This window comes from Hylaeus volcanicus, chromosome 3, assembly GCF_026283585.1.
Source record: "Hylaeus volcanicus isolate JK05 chromosome 3, UHH_iyHylVolc1.0_haploid, whole genome shotgun sequence".
Classification (NCBI taxonomy): Eukaryota; Metazoa; Arthropoda; class Insecta; order Hymenoptera; family Colletidae; genus Hylaeus; species Hylaeus volcanicus.
In genome coordinates, this window is record NC_071978.1 from 453,092 (window position 1) to 475,255 (window position 22,164).

A 22,164-nucleotide genomic window follows, 5' to 3' on the forward strand; every position below is an offset into this window, starting at 1 on the left:
TAGTATTTCTGATTTCTACAATAGAAATATTTAAAATAGAATATGTTATTTTATACTGTATGAAACAATAATATCAAGAAATAAACTGATATTCTTGAAAACTTTGTAAATCTTGAATCAATAGAATAAATGACTTGATAATAAATCTTTATTAAAAGTCTCATCGACTTATCTAAGTCATAAATACGAGTAAAAATATTAGTATACATGATTTATTTACATGTAAAATAGTTTAAAATAAAACCCGTGCAAGAAGCGCAGACTTGTACGAGCATAATTGCGAAAATAAGATAAAAACTAAATGCTCTTTTATGAAAATAGGTAACAAATGAAGACATTCTATCGAGAAAACTCGCTTAAATAGTTCAAGTCATAGCCAATTCGTGTAGCACAACGTCTCCAGAAATAATAAGGGTATCAATGATGGATGGTTGTATTCTGTGTTTGAATTCGCCAATCATTTTGTCTCCCAGCCATATCGTGTATGCTTCGGGTTCACATCGAATTCTAATAGAAAGAAATATGAAAGAAAGTTGTCTTAAATGTATCATTGTTATACAGATATCGTAGATCCTTTTAAAAACAATGGAGCATACGTCAGAAGAAAATCACGGCCAGGCATCCAGGATAGGTGTCCTTCGTGTCTTTCTTCGTGTCCCCAAGATCCATTCATCCAACAATTCATTACGACATAGGGTGCACGACTACCGTATGAAAACCGAGGATTGAAATGCATAGGAATTATGGGATGAGGATAAATCGTTTTTCCCTTTAGCAGATTTACATAAAACCTGTTACAAAATAGAAAAAAAAAACAAGAAAGATCTGTTAATGGCTTAACGATTGTTCGAACTTACGAATGAGGAAGAAGTTTTAATCTTCCAGCAATGAAGATTCTAGTTCCTATCTTGAATTCATTTTCAAGGTCCACCGTAATTGGAGTGCCCTATACGCAATTCATTCAACTTAATTTCAACAGTATTAAAGAAGAAGTCAGTTGATCGTTAAGAGAACCTACGAGGCTTTCAACGAGCGGTCGATTGATACTTAAGCTTAAAAATGTATTTGGCCGGCATATCTTTGGATCAGGATAGACGAACAACTCGAGCTGTCGAAATCTAGTATCTTCGAGCGATTCATTGATTTCGATGCTTGTTACATCTTCGAGAGGCATTCTGTACGAGAATGCACAAAAATGCTCCCCATTTACAGCAATCTAGAAAACAAGTTTCAGATTTGTATATTTCATGATTGTTTGATACGAGTATCCGTTAATTGAATGTCTTGCCTGAAAAGCATTGGCAGTGCAAAAAATCAAAATATTAATGTAAGAGTTGCGCCGAAACGCAGAATGTCCAGCTGGAGAACATGTTTCCTCTTCCTCCCAAGAATCCTTAAATTTTGTGTTTCGTACGACGTAACCTCTGTCCAACCGTGGGTTGAAGTGCAACGCAATGTTGCCTGCTGCCTTGCATAACAAATTTATTGAAAACCTGCAACAAATTGCGTTTGATGTATTTATAAAAATATCAATTTCAAGTTTCTAAATTTGTTTACCTTAACGCATTGGGAGGAATGTAGCCAGTGACCACGATGGCTGATGTTGGTTTCAGTGGCTGCAATGGAAACGGTTTTGATGCATTCTGCAATAGCAATAAAATGGATATTAATAATAGGAAATTAAAGAAGTTACTTTAGTTTAAATGAATCATGTTTATTAGAATACTAGAAGACAGTTAAAATATTTTATTGAGATACTCGGTATATAAAAAAGATATATGTATAAAAGAAATTAAATAATTGTTAAAAGATAAATACATAAATCGAATTAAAAAACATTTTTGGAAGCAAAACGCAGCCATCCCTTGCGGGGATCGAACCCGCGACCTTTGGATTAGAAGTCCAACGCGCTATCCTCTGCGCCAAAGGGACTACGTGAATCAGATGCCTTTAACAACCTTATATTGTCCAGTAAAAATCATTAATCAGACATTTTTATTTTAAATTCCATTTCGGATATATACTATTATCAGTTTAATTGTTGTACACCAAGTATCTCGAAGAGATGGAACTACTTGGGATGAATTTTGAAGGCTCATACGTAGAAGCTACTCAAAGTTTGAATTCGGATCCTCAACATTAGTTTCCGTGGGAATCATTATTCTATTTGTGCAGGCGTACATTCTCATTTTCCTAATACGAAATAATCGTTCGCTTACTTATTTTTTAAAGATGATAAGCGTCCTAAATAAGGATGAAGAATTTCATTAAGTTTGAATTTAATCTATCGAGCGTATATAATTCGAGCTTCTTTTTCTGTATTCTCAAATTGAAAAACGAATCTCTTTGTAAGACGAGTACGAGAATTTCTTGAATATATTCGTTCGGAAAATTTTCATTAATCTCTAACCTGTAGATTTCCTTTCGAGAAATTTAACGTTCTACCATTTAATGTATTTTATAATCTCCTTTCTAAGTTTCCATTTGTCAACTTAAACGAGTAAAAGATGTATATATTTAATCAGAATTGATAGAAATTTAGGATAAACTTAAAATGTGATTGAAATGAATGACCTGCGCAGCAATTCAGTTCGAATGTGCATCAATGTTCATTTCAGTGCATTTTATTCGAGCCAATTCAAGCTCAACATAACCAACAAATGCATTTGACTGATGATCTATTAGTGGTCAATCTTCTATTTCTATAGGAACCATGTGGATAATGACATATGTGTGGATATGAAAAATTGAGCATAATGTAAGTTTAAGTCATTTTACATAACGATGGGTGTTAATGCACATGATAACTACATATTTAGTAACATATTTAATGATATCTATATAGTATATCACGATCTATCTATAGCCTCGACCGTTATATAAAAATATTAGGCATTGATATGAAGGCTGTAAGATAAAGTATTAGGATAATTAATACCATAAATGACAGATCTAAACATTAACGAAACATTACTTAAGCAGATATTTATAACGACATGGATATAGTTGTATTGAAACTTTAACTTTGTCATACGATCAAAAATTTCATTACGTCGAATATTATCGTTGGGTTGGGTCAAAGAAACAGGTTAGACAGTAATGCTGAAATTTTCTATTTGGTAAATCTATGGTTGCATTATCTATGACCCAAATTCTTATATGACTAATCAATACTCACTAATGGCACTGTGTCCTCGTCAACAAACGAGAATTCTCGACGAGCGTTTTCCTTTGTTTGCACGAAAATCTCGTCTTGATTTACAGACATGCTTCCTGATAATCTTTAAGAATGATTTACATTGCCCTATTGCAAGTCGCATTTACGTACTCGCGAACCTGATTGGAAATGTATGTTTTATTAAATTTGAGGCGCGTATTCGAAAGAAACAGGTGATCAATCTTGCCATTATTACGATGCGTCTCCTAAAAATTATTTGGATGGACAAAACGATGTGTAATAATTGGAATATTATGTTGTATGGCGTGGAAGAGAAACAAATGCGATTATTTTTTGAAAGTTTAATTCCAAAACTTTCGTACAACATAAGCATTATTAAATATACAATGAGATATTGATAAGAGTATTATAATGGAGAGTTTAAAATTCGAGATAATTAGTATAATTTTCTTCCGAGTGTTACTAATATTTCAGCTAGTTAACAATAATAAAATTTTGATCCTCAACTTTACTGCAGGTACTTTATTTACAAGTAGAAAAATATGATTGAGATAACTTTTAATATTTCTGTTAGCTATTTTTTTAGACTAGACTGTCTTATGTCATTGTCCTTTAAAATGAAGTCACAGTGTATTAATACATTTGAACTTTTGTTAAAATATAGGAACACGAGAAACTTATTCTTGAAGTCAACTTTCCTTCTTGTCTGTTGATCAGTCGATAGTTGTATTAATCAAATTGTTAATAATTTTCAGGCAGTATATGCTTGTTTCTTTAAGCAAGTGTGAATAATTTTCAATTGATAAATAAAAATAATATTTTGATTGTTGAATTAGTTGAAAATTTTAAATGAAAATTTGGTTCATTTGGTAACTCTTTTAAAATTACTCACGCTTGTTTAAGAATAATTTTCATTTATCTATTTAAAAAAAGGAACAAAATAAAAAAAAAACAACAAACTGTCAGTAACGTACGTAATAAGCGAAAACATAATTTGGCTAAAAAAAAAAGTAAAGTATAATTTAAATGTCTCTCGGTTCGTGGGGTGCAGGAAGTCGTTGCCAAGATGGCTCGACATCCCAAATTTCACGGGCATATTCCGCGATTGTACGGTCTGATGAGAATTTTCCAGATGAAGCTATGTTATGAATTGCCATTTCCACCCATTTACTTTCATCCTGGAAGATAAAACGGAAGTAGCAAACAAAACTTTGAAAGATACATATGTTTATATAACCTTAAATTCGATCGAAATAGCTGTAAACTCACCTGATAAACTTTACTGACGCGATCCTGTGTTTGAATGTAGCTCTCGTAATCAGCAAACAAATAGAATCTATCCCAGTTAAGTAGAACATTAGTAATGTCTTTGAATTCATCTGGATTATTAGGACTAAAGAAACCACCCTGAATCTGATCAATGCATTGTTTCAATTCTGGGATCCTATTATAGTAGTCGTGAGCATTGTATCCCTTTCTTTGCAACTCCTCCACTTGATCAACAGTCATACCGAAAATGAATATATTTTCGTCGCCCATTTCTTCAGCCATTTCCACGTTGGCACCGTCCAGCGTACCGATTGTTAAAGCTCCGTTTAACTACATTGCAAGGTAAAATGTCCAAATCGTTTACAAATGGATAGATTTAGAAACTATACAATAAATCGGTAAATTCAATCATTACCATGAATTTCATATTTCCTGTACCGGAAGCTTCGGTACCAGCAGTTGAGATCTGCTCACTCAAATCCGCGGATGGAATGATCTTCTCGGCTAAGGTGACCCTATAATTTTCTAAGAAGATAAATTTCAACTTGTCACCAACAATCGGATCGTTGTTTATAACGTTCCCCACGCAGCAAATCAACTTTATAATTTTCTTGGCCAAATGATAGCCTGGCGCTGCTTTTCCTCCAATCATTACTGTTCGCGGAACGAACGGTGCAGTTGGATTTTTCTTTATTCTATTGTAGAGAGTGATCACGTGCAGACAATTTAAAAGTTGCCTCTTGTATTCATGTATTCGTTTCACCTATTTTTTTGATCATAATGCACGATTAAGATGATATATAATACGCAAACTGACTCTTATATAATCTAATGAGAGCAAGGAAGGAGCAAATACCTGAATATCGAAGATAGAGGCAGGGTTTATTTTAACACCATAATCTTTTTCAAGTAATTGCGCTACTTTCATTTTGTTCTCTTGTTTTACTTTTATGATACTACGTTGGAAGACCGGATCTTTAGCCCATTGCTTTAACTGCACCAGCTGCTCTAGATGTACCGTCCACTCGTCGCCAATTTTCTAAAAACACGCGATAGAAAATAACATCTACTAATACACACTTTAGAGTACAAGTTTTTAATAGCGACGCTCACTTCTTCGATGATATCTGATAGATTTGGGTTACACAGAAGAAGCCATCTTCTTGGTGTGATACCATTGGTCTTGTTCTGGAATTTCTCTGGATTCATGTCACAGAAATCTTTAAAACTGAAACATTAATACAGTAAGAAGTATTTGTTCAAAGTATTATATTTACATTCGATCAATTGAAAAAAAAACCTACACGGTATTTTTCAAAATTTCTGAATGTATCGCTGCAACACCATTGATAGCGTGACTACCAACAATAGAAAGATGCGCCATGTTAACTCTCTTCTCACCGTCTTCTTCGATCAAAGACATACGACGAAGACGATCAAGATCATTAGGATATCTTTTAGAGACTTCTTGCAAGTGAAGGAAGTTTATGTGATAAATGATGTCCAAGTGTCGAGGAAGAATACTTTGGAGCATACTCGTTGGCCATCGTTCGAGAGCCTCTGGAAGCACTGTGTGATTGGTATAGGCACAAGTTCTCGTCGTGATGTCCCAAGCCTTTATAGTAGACAGAAGACCTCAAACTATTATAGCTATTTTTGCATAGGACAACTTATATATAAAATATGCAAGTAGCCAACTACCTTCTCCCATGGAAGACCTTCGACATCGATAAGAATCCTCATAAGTTCAGGAATGGCCAAAGAGGGATGAGTATCGTTTAGTTGGATGGCAACTTTTTCAGGAAACAGATCAAAGTCTGTTCTATGTTGTTCCTTCGAGCCAAATTTGCTCGCTTTATATCTATGATTAATGACATTCTAAGAAATTACTTTTTACGAAATATGCTATTTACATGTTATAGCAGACAAATAATATTATCAATGAATAAAGGTTTACAAATATTTTCGTAATCTATTATGAAGTACTTAATTCGGTATTTAATGAGTGCATGCATAAACATAAAAAAAAAAAACAAAAAACAGGGTACAAAATCCGCGTATTACGCGATAAAGTAAGAATATTTAGATACACTGCACGAATGCCTATGGTGATAAAGAACAACTGAAAACAAATGATAATTACATGTCGCATAAAAATAAACAGATAATACATATGAAAGTAAACAGAATCAATAATGAAATATACTGTTCTGTTGCAAGAGCAAATGGACAAATGAACCGTCGGTTGAATGGGAATATCTAATAACCTGCGTATTATGTCTTGAAGAGTTGCAGCTACCATAAAGTATTCTTGTTTCAATCGCAACTCTTTTCCCTCAAAGAAGTTGTCATTAGGATATAACACTCGGGTAATGTTCTCTGCCAGATTACGGTCAATTACAGCTTGAATGTAGTCACCATTATTGACTGAAAGCAATTTTAATTTTTTAATAAAACTCTAGTGTTTAAAAATAATAATGAAATTGCTAAATAAACATGGCTTACAAAAGTGGAGATTGAATTCCACTGGTGATTTAGCCGACCACAATCTCAGAGTATTTACAACATTATTTTTATATCCAGGAATTGGGTTATCATAGGGCATTGCGAAAATAACCTGTGTGTTTATCCATTTCTTTCCTTCAGGTGTATCAATTACTTGTCCATAAAAGTTCACAGGAAGCATGAACTCTGGTCTGGCTTTTTCCCATGGATTTCCATACCGAAGCCAATCATCTGGTTCCTCTATTTGTTCTCCATTCTTAATTTTTTGTGCGAATATTCCATACTCGTATCTAATACCATAACCATAGGCTGCTAAGCCAAGGGTAGCCATGCTATCTAAGAAACAGGCTGCAAGTCTTCCCAATCCTCCATTTCCTAGACCAGCATCTTCCTCGAGTTCTTCAAGTTCTTCAATGTCCAAACCCATCTGTAATGTAAGAGCAAAATAAATATTATTAGTTAAGACATATTACTTATTTAGTGATTCTGCTTGAAACTGACCTGATACATTGCTTCGTCACAGGCACCTTGAATACCCAAGTTGATCATAGTATTTTGAAGGGTTCTTCCCATATAGTATTCCAAGGAAAGATAGTATACCCTCTAAAACAGAAGACAAAATTTGAGAAACACTGATGTATCTCGAAAAAAAAGATAGTCAATACTATCTACCTTATTAAATGAGTAATACAAAAAGTTGGTCATGGTATTTTTAGGAATTATACTTATGTAATATACCACGGATAGACGGTAAACATTCGGAAATATCGTGCACTGATAGCGACTATAAAGAAGATAATGACCTATGATTCAGTAAAATAAAAGTTATTGGCCTTGTAATGTAACAGCCTCCATAAACTAAGTCTTGTTATGTCATCAGTACTTCTGTTACGAAATCAATTAACATAAATCTCGTCTTGTATGTCTTTAGTGGTCTACGAATGAAAGTAAATGGCATCTTCGTCTTAAAACTGGGTCAGACGAAAGTTAAAATCGAAACATGTATTTTTGATTTTTCCTCGACTCGTAACCGTTTATTTATCGATCACATGAATGATTTTAGAATGTACTCGATATCGGTTAAGTCTAAATAAAAAACTTCTGTAAAAAATCATGATTTCCAAGGTACTTGGTGATAATTTGTGGAATGTTCGAAGCTTCGGGGAGCCCCTAAAACATTTGCGAAAAATATAGGACTCGGTTCAAAAATTGGATCGAAGGGAGAGCGTGTGAAACGTTACTTGTCAGCTTTTAATAGTTCCATCACGTGATTCATGTTGTTGAAGTAATTTCCGTAATTAAACATCACGAATGTCTCGCAGACCTTCAATCGCTCGTTATGGACATGTATAATTTGTTTAGTAATGTAACTGAATTCATTTTTTCGTATAACAGTAAAGGCTAATTTTACAGTTTGAATATCCATCCTTTTGCTTCTTTCTACTTTATCTGTTTATGTAGTAAATAATACTTACGAATAATAATAATAATAATACTTTATTCCAGTTTGCCTGTGCATAACTGTACATATAAATATCATTTTCCCTTCATTTTTTCCGTGCATAACCTAATTCATCATTTTGTTCTTTTATTTTTTGATGACCAATTTTAACCTTTAACTTTTCTTTACGTTTGTCATGAAAAAAGTAGCATGGAATGTCTTTTCTGAATTTCCTATTATTATCTTTCTCTCTTTCCTCCTTGGCCATTTTCCAAATCTATAACCGAGCCAAATCTCATCATCTCTACCAAATCTCTCTTTCGCTATCTAATCGTGCTTTCATTCTCTCTACTTACAATCCAAATCCAAATTAAATAAACAATGATTCGTGGAACATGAGAATTACTTAGAAATGATTACTGAATTATTGCAAAATAGTTGAAATACACAATGAGTTATATTTAGAAGGTTATCGTTGCTAGAGCTAGATGATCGTTGCAAAATATACATATAACAAGTACAACGACCTCGGGAAAATTGATAAACAATTATTAATAATTGATCGATACAATTGGATTGGTTTCAAAAATCAAACGCTTTTATCGTCGACGTGACATTGACTGTAGGAAGAGAATGGAAACAGTTTGGCTCGAAACCTTAGAGCGAGGCGATACTAAGGCCAAACCAAAATAGACGCTGCAACTGCGTTTCGAAGGTTCATTACGATATACATATAATGTTTATCGTATAAATAGTATTGCACATGTATTTGTACCAATAAGTCGTGACCGTTGCGAAAATTTTCCTTGAACTAGAAATTCGATTTGACATCCTGTTATTTATTTTTCGCGAATCACGTTGTTCTAAACAAGTAAACATTTTACGATTCGTTCGTGCGTGTGTCTTAATTTTATGAATGTGTATGTTAGACATATGTAGCTGGTACGGAACGCGACGATTGTTGTTTATTGATTGAAATATTAGATCAATTATAATTAGATTGGCTGAAAAAGTCATTGGCCGGCAACGCATGTATTGCAGACAGCGAAACACGCAAACGAGAAATCAGAATCTTTAGAAATTGACGTTTATTATACGTTGATTTTTTATCGTATACAAATAAGAAATACTTAAGGCTGTATCGATTACCATGGCTTCAGAAATAGAAACGTAATAAATATATTATGTACGAAAATTCCAAGTGTACTAAATCAAAATTATTTATCCAATTTCGTCCTGTGTATGTAAAGCACGAATGTGCGAAATTTTTATTTGATTATGCATAATTACATCATATATCGATACGAGGAGTGACACTGACACATATCGGTTGTATTATGTTACATTGAGATCCAGTTAATGAAAAAATCGACTTGAAAGACCTTTCACGAGTTGTCCTGTCGAGGGGAATTCTTCCACGTCTTTGATCGGAAGATTAAAGTGCGACAGCAGATTAATGTTCGATTATGAATCAATTTTTCTAAAAAAATCGATCCTCTTCAGACGATTTTCTATTTTTTTTTTCAGTTCTTGTATATCCGATTCTGACATGGATCAATTCGTATCAGTGAAAAATCGATCTTCGATTCGCCCAGCCTCCCGTAAAGCATGGCTTTTGTTTTTCTTTTGTTTTACCCGAATTTCACGTGGAATACTTTCTTCTTTTCGCAATAAAAGTTAGCAGTTGTCTCATTGGACATTCGTAAAATATTATTGGAAAGTAACATGAGATTATTTATTCATTGTTGCCAGAAAGTGTCTGCCAATTGTAGGAATTCAATGAAAGTAGCGGTAAGAATAAAAAAGTGGGCGTCTCTCGTTCTCTCGTAAAGTTTCTTCCCTTAGCTAAGTCGATTCTTCCATTTGTCAGACTTAAGAATGAATGCGGAAAAATACAGATTAATAGGAAACGTTGGATAATTACGGAAATACTTACCAGCAGACGTTAAGTAGGATATTCTGTATCCATATTTATTCGGAATATTTATTTGTGAAACGTTACATACTTGCGACATACCTTAGGGTCTTTCTCATAATAATATTGCTGAGTGCGTATCCATCTTGACACTAAGTTGTCCTTGACGCTGTGGGCCAACGCAAAGAAGTAATCTCTGCTTGTAGCCACATTACGATCTTTTACAAGTGTGTAATGCAGATGTCTGTTGAATGTTTTCTTAAAATTCCCGACGTTCTCAACGTCAACAATTCCACGCACAGAGATTTGCTTTCTCTTCTCGTGATCAACTTCTGAGGCCGACATCTCTATTTCTTTCACTTTTGCTTAAGATTCGATGTTGTCGATACTCGCGATGTTTATGCTTGACACTTCAAATTAGATTCGACTAGTTTTTCATTAACGCAAATTGTTTCTTTCTACAAAATTTAGTATTGAATCGAGCGTTATACACAGATTCCGAACCCGATCTTGGCGCGTCCTTTCACGGGTAGCAATCGTTTACAAGCGAGATGCGATCCTTCTGTTATCTTTAGGCACAAAACCGACCGGTATTCACGACGCATTCGTGGAAGCCGGCGTTCGATAGTTGTTTACGTGCACGCTTCTCAGAAGTGAATAACACGCGTATCTCTGGCTGGCAGCTTTGGGGCGGTCACCTTGTAACAAGGTCGCGCAAGCGTATCGAGTAATTCACCCGTCACGTGATCTCAGATTGCAATACCGATTGTTGCGTGGAATATTAAATGTAATTTCGAAACACCTCGCGCCATCTATAGTCTAACTCTCGACACGTAGAATTCTATAAGAAAAAAACACTTATCGACCGTTTACTGTTTACTATTTACTATTACAGCAATCTCAAAAGCGTTTGTTACCTTATTACTTTATCCAAACTATGCAGTCACTGTAAACGACGCATATACATAGTTTGAATTATATTGAGAAATTGAATAAAGAAAAAGAAAAGTAGGCCACAGATTAAAATTCTGTCAGTGATGAAAAATTCGTCACGATTTGTTCGGTGTGAATAAATCATAGGAGCCGGACAAAGAGAAACCCTCTAGTTCGGTGTCTTATTTAATATAATTTATTTATAAATTAATCGTGCGGATGCAGATGCAATAATGAAAACGTCAATAAGCGATACGCGTGATACAAGTCATATTCCGAGACTTCTCCTTCGGTCTCTCTCTAGCCATTTTGCATGCCATTTATTCCTACCACTGTCGTCTCTTTTCGGACGCCATATTTTTTTAAGTAAAGAACGACGATGGGATCCGATAAAATTTCATTCAGATTCTATTAAACCGTGTCATCGTAAACAAGTGGCGAATACACGTTTATGCCAATCAAAGAAATTTTAAAGAATTCAATTTTTGAAATATATTATACGTTGTACGCTACAGAGTACTTTGAATTACGTATTATAAGAATACTTCAAATTTGTATTCGAATTGAATACATATTCTACGATGAAACACGATTTAAGAAATTCGGAACGGAATATCAGTACCAACATCGATTTACTTGGAACGATATTATTGTAATAAAAACTTGTAATTCAGCCAACAACTTTCCATCGTAATGTTTAACCATATAGTTACATTTAGTAATGTGATAGCGATAATTGCATTAGTCGAAGAAAAAATCTTCGAAAACGCCGAAGAAAAAACAAACGGCGCCATTTTTATTCACACACATACAGAGCTTACACACTTTTTCTCAGTCATTCTCTTTGAAAAAATGTTAATGATCGATGATCAAGGGATCGATTGATATGCAGGCCCACTAAAGTAGTCAAAATACTCAATTTTCAAAAAATTTTGTCATTCTTTGATCGAGATTGTAATGCTCTTGTAATATTAATATAGAACAAATTCACAACCAATGAAACTATTCGATAAAGCACAACTACAGTGATAAAACGGTCGTGGTGTCAACAAAGAATACTTTCAACTGATAATAAACACAATAGTGTATTTAATAAAAACAAGACAAAAATTTAGGAACAAATATTTTCGCGGATGTTTATTTTTTTAATGAGATTTAAATTTCTTCAAAACAACAACTTGTACTCTTTCCATCAATCAACGAGATAGAATTTAACTTCATAACAGAATAAATTGTTCTATAAACGGTACTATATAAAACTATAAAAAAAAATTCAAATTTTAGGCTCACTCTCTTTTTCTCTGTCACTCCTCTTCTTTTTCATTCTCATATACATACTCTTTCCATTCGAAACAGAATTTTAATTTTTAAGGCAATCAATTTGCGTAAAACAAAATTTATCTTAATTACCATAATTGATTATTAGGGTTAACTGTTGACCTCTTTACTCGTCTTTATGAAACATTTAACATTACAAAAAGGGGCGAGAGGTTTTTGTTTGAACAATTGATAAAACTTACGTAACATATATTTTTCAATAAGTCTTATTTCTTAATAATTTATGTTTTTCTCAGTAGGAAACATTCTTTACATTAGGTAAACAAAAATAATATTATATATCTTAAACTGTGACAACACGTTTTATAAAAGTTTTGGAAAGATGATACTAAACGCAATTGAAATAGTGAAAATACTTGAGAAGCTACAAAAAGATAAATAACATTAACTCGTCATTTAGGTAAACCTATGCAAGTGTAGAGAAATTATTTGTTTCAGATTTTCTCGTTAACAAATAAAAATTTATTTAGTAGATTTTTTATGATCTTTTTCCTTATACGGATCCGTGTTTTAGTTTAATCATAGTTTAAAAGTACAAACAAATAACAAAAAATAGTATGCATATTTATATACATCTGAAGAAGATGAAAATGTATTTAATAACAAAAACTCAGGAAACTAACCTAACATGACATGTTAAAGAAAACAACAGAATTTTATAAAAAGATATATCTTCAGTAGAAATAAGGAACGAGAGCCAATTTAGACTCTGTAATTCGCTAAGTTTCTTGTTATTGTACAAATATTACCCAGTACTTCGTAACTCCATTTAAAAATATTATAACATAAAGAGACGAAGTCTATGATTATTTTAGATCAGTTTCCCCTAACAAAATTAGATTTTCAAAAGCAAAAAAAATTTGATTAAAAATAAAAATGACTAGCCACTCCTTTTCGAGCTATCTGCATTATTATTTCCTTCATAACAATTGAAACGTGACAGCATAACAATATCTTATTACTTTTTAAATAATTTTTCTTTATCCAGAAAATTTTGTAGAATACAATTTAAAAATGCATTCTCGAAGAATCGAAAATTGAAAATGATCGAAAACTATAAATTAAAAAGTAAATTTGTTGAAGACTAAAAAGAGAAGCAGCTCTCGTCATTTTTCTACCAGGGAATACTTGATTGATATATTCCTATCATAAAATGAATAAATTTTTTGAAAATGAATGACTACTGATTTTAATGGGGCCGCATATCCTAACCTCTGAGGATGAAGAATCAGTTCGGACTGGTGTAGGAGAGTGCGAGGAAAAAAACAAAGAAGGGAAGAAAAACCGGGAAATCCCCTAAGAGACACACACGCATTGCACCGTTCATGGGTTTTGTATAGAGTACACCAAAAGACTCCATCACCTCTCGTGTCGCAACGAATTAACGTAATCGCTAAATGTTACTTCTTTCCGTTTATTTCCATCAATAGGGACACTGTGCAGGTCCGGAAAAGGAAAATTTGCGTTACGACATCATCGGTCAACAAAGTCCATCTGCCATAGTCTAAGTATTAAGAAAAGACTCTTCCCCTACACACACTTTGACGATCCTTTCGTTGTCCTTCTGGGCTATTGAAATTGTTTTTAACTTGGCTTTTAGTCGTTTCTTCTGTTTATCGTTTTAGCAATAATTTCTATTCGGTGATTTTTCCGCCTTTTCTCTCTTTATATACGTTTTCTTCAGTGCTTGTATTGCAGCTAGTTATATAATTCGTTCATATGCGACAAGTCCAAAAATTAAAAAAAAAAAATTGTTACTTCATATTCATTTAACCCTTAATGCTCTAAGAACTTTTTTTTTTATATCATTCTCATTCATTGGTACGCTATCCTTGCGTTCAACATTTTATCTTTCATTCGTATTTTACTTTTTTCCTCAATTGTTTCTTTTTCAGCATCATCTCATTAACTTTCTCCCTCGTCATTTCTGCGTGGATCCTCAGTTACCCGACAAGTTCGCTCAAGTTCTTTGCCCCCGCGTGGTGGTGTATTTTCGAATTTATTCTTCCTTCGCTGCCTCCTTTTTACCAAGAGGTATCGCAGCTTTCACCCTGAAACAATAATAGAACAAAGTGTGTATTTTTTGTATTGGTACATCCAGTGACAAAGTGCAGACTCGGTTATATATCAATGTACGAAGTTTGCAAGCGAACACTGCTCTGCTCGTGCAGAATCAATTTAAGTTATTATTTTAATAGGCTACGCTGTAATGGGCCTCCTATTTGACACGATACTGCATCAGGGGGAGCAAAAGTTGCACTCGTTCGTCCTCCGTTAATATTTCATGGAAGAGATTATCGACCAAGGCATGTGTTACTTGGAAACTTTCGCAAGTTACTCTTATAATTTCCGAGATATGTATACTTACTTTGTGGTGAGCTCATTGATCTTGCCATGCACCAGGGCGAGGTTCTGATCAATTTGTGCCTTGTTTGTCTCATAAATTTTCGGTAGTGTGAAAAGAGCAACTACCCCTGCAACAAAAATCAATCACACAAAATTGTGTACAAAATTTCGGCACATTTCTATAGATTATTATTAGAGGTGAATGAACATCTGTTCTAGATAGTTTGAGTGCTTTGACGTTGCCTAATGAGAACAATGACCTCCTTACATATTTTGATGACTGCGCAGCCACGTTAAATCGTGAATTTAGATGTTTGACTGTGAATTCATCGTCAAAACGTCAGACCTATTAATAGGTTTGTAGACCAAACTAATTCGTGTTAGTCGAGCACGAGCAAACATTAAATATCTTGATGTAATATTTGACGAAAGATTAATTACTCTACGTTACATTATTTACCGATTATTATGAGAGTCATGCCATTGAACCAAGATCCCACATAAGTGAGACACCAGAGTAAGACGCCGAACTTCAAGGAATCAACGAAGTCTTCTACAAGGAAGAGCCTACGAAGTTCGCTGACCGCTGCATTTGCATGTGCAACGGCCACGTCCGCAACTTCATGCACCTTTTCTGCAGGCACTGTCAAGTCCAGCTCCAAAATGTCCCTGAAATTCAGACCAAGTCCTCGTTATGTATCGTTGTCTACATTGTTTCCTAAAATCTAAATCAAACTTGGGTATTTGAAATCTATAACAGTACAGATACCTAGGTCAGATGTCTGAGAATCTTAGGACTTAATTAAAGAAAAACGTTTACTTGAAGGGATGGCCATCGGAGGTCTTCTGGACTGCTTGAAGAACCGTCTTGTAGATCCTGAACGCGATTGTGCCGGTGAGAACGAGAAGCGACAAATACGCAAGGACGCTAATCAGGCTGAAGTAGGCCAGCGAGAGGAGCACACCCAGTATGCACCCAAAAGCAGCGCCTGATTTCTTTGGGTCGCGCCAGTAGATTAAGGCTGCCACTACAAACAGAAGAAAATCGTAAATTAGGAGTTGTTCAGGTGTAAAACAGGTGCTAATTTTATGTTTTACATTTCAATTTTACAGGACATATGCAGGATGGTCCTTAAAACAGTCTCTCCGAACTAGTTTCTCTTACAACTTTCAACTTTAAAGTCTGCACAATTTGGTAAATGTTGAGACAAGTTCAGCGACAATTAATTAAACGAAGGATCTCTATTTCAATTTTGCTCATTAGTATCATACAGAAATGTTTTCATCCTTTTCACAGAAACACATGGTAAGCACAGTTTCACGTTACGAATGCCTACAGAGAAACCAGAAATTCTTTCCTCGGGTATCTCTTACAAGAACCACTATAATTATGTGTGAACCCCTTTACAATAATTCCTTTATTCAAATTTATTCCCAGAAGAGAGGTCTTAGCCACAAAGGTCATTAAGATCTAGACTGGATAAGTACCAACGCGTGCAATTACATAAGTCTGGCTTCGCTCCGAGTATTGCGACCACGTGGTCGAACCATATGTTACCTAGATCAATTGGAAACGATGTTTTTCACTCGAAACAAAAGAGAAACAAGCGCAAACTCACCGGGACCCCTTTCGGGAAGTTCCTCGACGTGGGCCTTCGCATTACTCTTTCGTACCATTCTCGTAAAATGAAGTCTATCTAATCACCGTGAGAACGTTTCAACGTGAAGAAAGTTAAGAGGACACTGCCACCTCCTTCGAGGGTACGTTTGCACATGGAACTGCCTCGTGATATTACAGAGAGTCATACGTGGACAGGAGAGCAAGCAAAGTGGGAGAAGGAAGGAGGAACAGAGCCATGTAACTGAAATTGAAAAAGAGAAGGAAGGAAGGAGAACCATCGGAGCAACCAGAAAGATAAAGGACAGGTAAAACTAACGGAAGGAAAGAGGGGAGGAGCCCACGATGCAGCCGATGTAATAGATCAAATATATGGAATGACATGGCCTAGTAATTTTGCAGTAACTGTCTCCGTGGAAGCCTAGTTTCGAACCAGAGAACACGTGTAATCTATCTCGAGGATGGGCAAAACGTGTATAGTAACAGAGAAGGAATGAAGCCATCGTATAGCAACTGACGACAATTACGTTTTCAGTTCTTTATTGGAGAAATATTTCATTGTACAGGCTTTAATTTTTATTTAAATATTAGGTACGGAAATTAATGTTTGGCCCTTGTTACAAATAATTAAATATAAAGATACAGGATTAATTTCTACTTTTTCTAACTGAAAACCTAACTTTTGTTAAACACAATCTGAGCAAACCAAGGCATCCCACTTCAGATAAAGATATTCAATTTCCCCTGCTTCTATTTGTACAGCGCTATGAGATGACTCGAGTAAAGAAGTAATACTTTATCTCTACGTGATTAATACCACATAATACGATAAGAAATATAGTGCAATCATTTCCTGAACTTGAGAAACGCCTCGATAATTGAAGCATTGGGAAACGAAAATGGGAATGAGCGACTCTTTTAGCTCCAGTGGTATACATCGTCGAGGAAATCGGTAAGAAAGTAGCCAGCATCAAGGCTTCCCGGACGTCGAGAAAGGCCTGGGTCAATTACCTTTTAGAAACCCCACGGTATGTTAACCTTCCCGATCTCGCGTGGTTTTCCATTATATAAAGACTTGCCGCGGTTTACGAGACCGATACCGATGCAGTGAACGTGTACAAAATCGTCAAATTCATTTCGATACCAGGTTCCGTTGTTAAACAATGTTTTCTTTCAACTGTTCATTGCTGACGCACCGTAGACTGCAATTGCGGTGCAATTACCTTGCGAAGTTAGCGTTTTTCAAGTTGCTGAAAAGCCTCGATTAGATACAGTAATTTTAATAAGACTTTTCAATTATTTCGAGCAACATGATAATTAAGAGGCGCAGAGGTAATTGAAAATTTGACGGGCAGGTGTGTAACCAAGATATTCCACGGTAATTAAGTATCAGTGGAGTGGTGATTAATGGTGGCGGTTCATGTAACAGCCTTCAAGGGTTCCTAATAATAGAGAGCTAGTGGATCCTCGAATTCTACATTACTGTGGGCTTTGTCTCTAATCCAAAAAAGATGGTCTATTAAACGGTTTCCAAGACCTTCACCGACATCTCGCGGTACCGTACTCGCGTAATTCTGCCAAACGAATTTATGTCATCTGTTGCAATTCCTGATCGAACAGATGCTCAACGACCAAGAGATTTTTAGAAAATTCAAACGCGTTCGATCTAGCTCGCGAATAATGCATGATTAAGCAAAGAATCGAGCATCGTTTTCGCGTAGCTCAGCATTCGGAAAAGAATGTCGACCAATTTTTAATGAACCCACGTCCTCGACATTCTCCAAGCTTGATAGCGCCTAGCAACGATTTCAACGTTGCTTCGTCTGCGAAATTTGCTACATTCGACGCGGGAAAAAAATATAGAAACATGGCGACACTGGGAGATCATTTCTATTAAGGCAACGTTATTTAGAAGTTCGCTACGAAGAATTTATAATTGATGAACGCCTCGACTGTGCGATACAATGCACTAGGCAAACATGAGTCACCTTCGGTACGCATAAAACGAGCGGGTCGATCTAGATCGAATCTTATTGCGTGAACGTCTTTTGCGAGCACTTATTGTTAGTCGAACCTCACGGTTCTGTTGTCTTCGTAAAATGACACAGGTTTGGTAAAATGCATACTTTGACCGTGTTTAATAATAATAAAAAGAAAAAAAGATATTGTATTTATATTTGATGCGTATAATGATATTTCATCAAATAAGTTGTAACGCTGTTCAGAGAACTTGATGGATAACCTGATCGAATAATTGAATCTATCGATAAAACATTCTATACTCGAAAGATTATAATCTAAATGCTACTTGCGCTGTGGAAGTTGACTACAGTCGGTAACAATATCATTTATTACACGTATGTCTCCATATCCCTCGATACCTTAAATTTCAATAGTATGGAAATTAATCTGTAAGTTTTCGTTTCTATTAATTTAGGACAAGTTAACGAGTTAGGACGAGTTCTCTCTCTCTCTCTCTCTCTCTAAAACATTTAAAAATGTTCTATTGAGAATCGCTGAAAGAGGACAGTGTTCGCAGAAGACACGGTTGATAAGTCTCACGTGTCAGAATAAAAAGGAACGGAGGGAAATGCTCGGGGCGCGGTTTGTTGGTGGAAAATCAATAACTCGTCTCTGGTAGTGCGACGCCCGGCGTCGCAGTGTCGGCTGTTGCCTCGACGTCCCTTCCCTTTACTGTTCCCAGAAATACACCTGCCAATGATTTCACCCCTGGACGAATCCACCCTCGATTACACGCCCCACTGTCGCGGGAAATAAGACACGTGGAGTCCAAGACTAAATGGACGCTTGTTCGTTGTCATCATTATTTAATGCTAAGATTACAGCGTTTGGAAATTGCTGATTCGTTTCGGGCAATATTTTTCACGCAAGGATCTATGCGAAAGTTGGGAAAAATATACTCGAGTGCTATAAGAACGTTTGTGAAGGAATTATTTCTATCAGTTTGAGAAAGGAACGAAGAAAAGTTTTCACTATCAGCAATTCGGTCATTTTAAGACCCGTTCGAGTGTTGGATGTGAAAATCTGGCACAAGGCCTTCCGACTAAATGCGTCCAACAATTAGCAAAATATTTCTAAAATTTCTTCAATGTCGCCAGTGGTATTAATTCGATCGCGTCTGCATCCTGCCTGACCTGACGCGAATGGCAATTCTTCCCAGATTCTAGTCTCTTCTAACAATACTGTTTAGAGTTTCGACTCGAACAGGTCATATAAACAAACATGGTCTAATCGGTGTTACTCGATGAAGGAAGCATTGTACAGGGTCTACATACATCTGTCTAAATCCTCGATTGAAACTAGGAGTTCAATAGTCATAGAAAAACGATTGATAGAAAGTGTAAACGGTTTCTGAATTTTTCTTTCGAAATTCAGGATGATTCAAACCGCAAATGTGCTTCGTAAACCTAACGTTAACATGGATACATCGTTTCCACGAGTGGAGTCAATAAAGAAAGTGTGTTTCACCACAGCCTCCAATTTCGAGTCGCGTGATAACAATAGGATCACTATGACGAGAACACGATTTATAAGAATAAAGACACTTGCCAAGAGTCATTCCATCTAGCTACTAGCCATATATCTCGGTCGACGACACGGTGCAACGTCACCTCGATTCAACCTTCTAAATCTATCTTGTATCCAATCTGTCGCGCCCACGGGACCCGGTTCGAGCTCAGCGCTAAAATCATTAACTTTTTCGAAAAAAACCCCACCAGATCTGTGACGTAACGCGTCTGCGCGGATCGCCAGCTTCTGGCAGCCTGTCAACGGCCGCCAGTGTCTCTACCTGGGCTTCCCTTGATTAACCCTTGCACTATTCCCCGTACTCACGTTCCTCCCTCGTGATGGCCATGTTTTCTGCTTCCGGTTTCTTCCTCCCCGAGGGTAAAGGAGGGAGGATCGAAGGGACCGAGGAAACGCGCGACCGTGGCTACGATCGAACGGAGACGCGACACTGTTCGTGTACGGAACGGACTGCGGCGATGACCACTCGGGGAAAAGCGAGAGTTCTCTTTGAGATTTCTGGCAGAGCATCAACGGCTCGAACCGGCTGGGTGCTATATTTAAACCACAAGGGCCGCCAATCGTCTCCGGCTTTTTTGGATTCTGCCACGACGAATTTTCGACTGTTCAAACAAACGGGACTCGAGGGGAATACCTTCGACGAAGAGGATCCTGGGCCCTACAGGAAAATGTACCTGTCCGATAACGGGATAAGGCTAAGTTCGTCCAAGGTCCTAAACAACAAACGTATCTAGCGAGAGTATAGATTTCCGAATTCTGATGAATTAACAAAAGTAAGATACGGGAATTGTTGTTAGATTTGAACAAACCGAGCGTTACAAGTCTACTCTATAAGCAGACCTTTAACACATTATTGATAGTTTATTTCCAGACCCCACACCAGACAACGGACTGAGGTGGCATCGATGAAATATCGCGACCTTTTATTCTTTGCACCTCACCTGGTCAAGGGAACTGAGGTGTTATTGGTTGAATATTGCAACCTTTACCACCTAACGCAAACTACATTAAAAACGGAGTCGATTAATTATCACGACGTTCGTTCCCGATATTTCATTCTGATATGGAATCTAAAATAAATTTGGATTTGACTCGACTCGGTTGAGAATTTGTCGAATTATTAGTGCCTCGTTACGTCATTCTAACGATAAGACAGCGCTATAACGAAACAAACGTTCCTTCTCTTGTGTCGCTGACAATCGAGACACCGGACAGTAACACGAGTTATCCAACGCGAAACATTCGTCGCGAACAGGGTAATACAAATAACCGTGTCCCGCCTCTACCCACGTCATTCAGCTTTCAACCGACCAGGTATAGCAAAAATACTTTTTCTGAATGGGCCAACATCTCCCGCTCTGTGATATCTGCATTCGAATAAGAATCCACACGCGTCAGAGTTCAAAAATCTGTAGGCAGAGAAACACGATATTTCGAGTCGTTAAAATGGAGATGGTGAACCTTTGTCTGTTACAAAATTAAAAAAAAAAAAAAGAAAAAGATTATCGATCGAATGTTGAGTACAATTCAATTCGTATGGTGTTCCTAATGGTTGCTACATGTATACAAACAGAGAAGAGGTCAAAGCATATTGATATACGCGCGCTATCAGTACCTCCTGTACAGAGGTATGTGTATTTATTCTGCACATATGTATTTATTTAGGATAAAATAGCTTTAGTTTGCAATCCCTGCCAACAACTTTCATCTTCATCGAAGTTACTTTGTTACTTCATTGTGCTCGGTATTATCGTTATCATTGTACTCTGTTGGACTCTATATTAACGTTCCCTCTTATCGAGGAACACGGAACTACTTTGCGTGTTAAATGCAAAATATCATCTACCCACGCCCGCAACTTTATCCGCTGTCGTCAAGGAAGTTAACTGAACGGCGGCAGTCGCACGGGGAGTTACGATTCGAGAAACGGTTTCGACGTCCGCAGACGGGGTGTTATGCAATGATTGAGTTGCGACTGGCGCTGCGAAGGATCGAATGACCAACGCCACAGAGTATACTCTTACCTGACCAGAAACTCGCCAGTTTTGCAGCTCTCCGATTTTTAGTGCGTT

General features: G+C 36.3%; 3 protein-coding genes and 1 non-coding gene across 10 annotated transcripts in view; all 4 read right to left on the reverse strand.

Moving 5' to 3' along the window:
- Positions 1-130: 130 nt before the first annotated feature.
- LOC128873873 (galectin-8-like) lies at positions 131-3,400 on the reverse strand. Its single transcript, XM_054117838.1, has 7 exons — positions 3,179-3,400; positions 1,558-1,643; positions 1,289-1,493; positions 1,019-1,216; positions 858-946; positions 597-791; positions 131-507 (listed from the first exon to the last, which is right to left on the reverse strand). Exons 1-7 carry the CDS (start codon positions 3,266-3,268, stop codon positions 366-368), a joined length of 1,005 nt encoding a protein of 334 aa, XP_053973813.1. The 5' UTR covers positions 3,269-3,400; the 3' UTR covers positions 131-365.
- On the reverse strand, positions 1,860-1,932 carry Trnar-ucu (transfer RNA arginine (anticodon UCU)). The gene has a single exon. It is a non-coding gene; the product is annotated as a tRNA-Arg (tRNA).
- Positions 3,401-3,504: 104 nt separating the features above from the next.
- Positions 3,505-10,997, reverse strand: LOC128873867 (glycogen phosphorylase). The gene is made up of 11 exons (XM_054117822.1): positions 10,411-10,997; positions 7,454-7,555; positions 6,953-7,379; positions 6,715-6,874; positions 6,149-6,308; positions 5,752-6,062; positions 5,561-5,675; positions 5,304-5,486; positions 4,863-5,210; positions 4,448-4,777; positions 3,505-4,356 (listed from the first exon to the last, which is right to left on the reverse strand). Exons 1-11 carry the CDS (start codon positions 10,651-10,653, stop codon positions 4,201-4,203), a joined length of 2,535 nt encoding a protein of 844 aa, XP_053973797.1. The 5' UTR covers positions 10,654-10,997; the 3' UTR covers positions 3,505-4,200.
- Positions 10,998-11,414: 417 nt separating this feature from the next.
- The window catches only part of LOC128873872 (reticulon-1-A), a 19,791-nt gene continuing 9,041 nt past the window's right edge, over positions 11,415-22,164 (reverse strand). For 3 of the 7 annotated variants that reach the window (XM_054117833.1, XM_054117835.1, XM_054117834.1), the window contains 4 exons: positions 15,746-15,953; positions 15,386-15,594; positions 14,948-15,053; positions 12,770-14,630 (listed from right to left, as the gene is read on the reverse strand). In XM_054117833.1, the coding sequence (XP_053973808.1) occupies positions 14,579-14,630; positions 14,948-15,053; positions 15,386-15,594; positions 15,746-15,953 (575 nt within the window). In that variant the 3' untranslated portion in view covers positions 12,770-14,578. Of the gene's footprint in view, positions 14,631-14,947; positions 15,054-15,385; positions 15,595-15,745; positions 15,954-16,544; positions 16,705-20,398; positions 20,561-22,164 lie in introns of those variants that run through there. The other 4 variants (XM_054117832.1, XM_054117830.1, XM_054117837.1 and 1 more) reach the window with 3 other exon arrangements.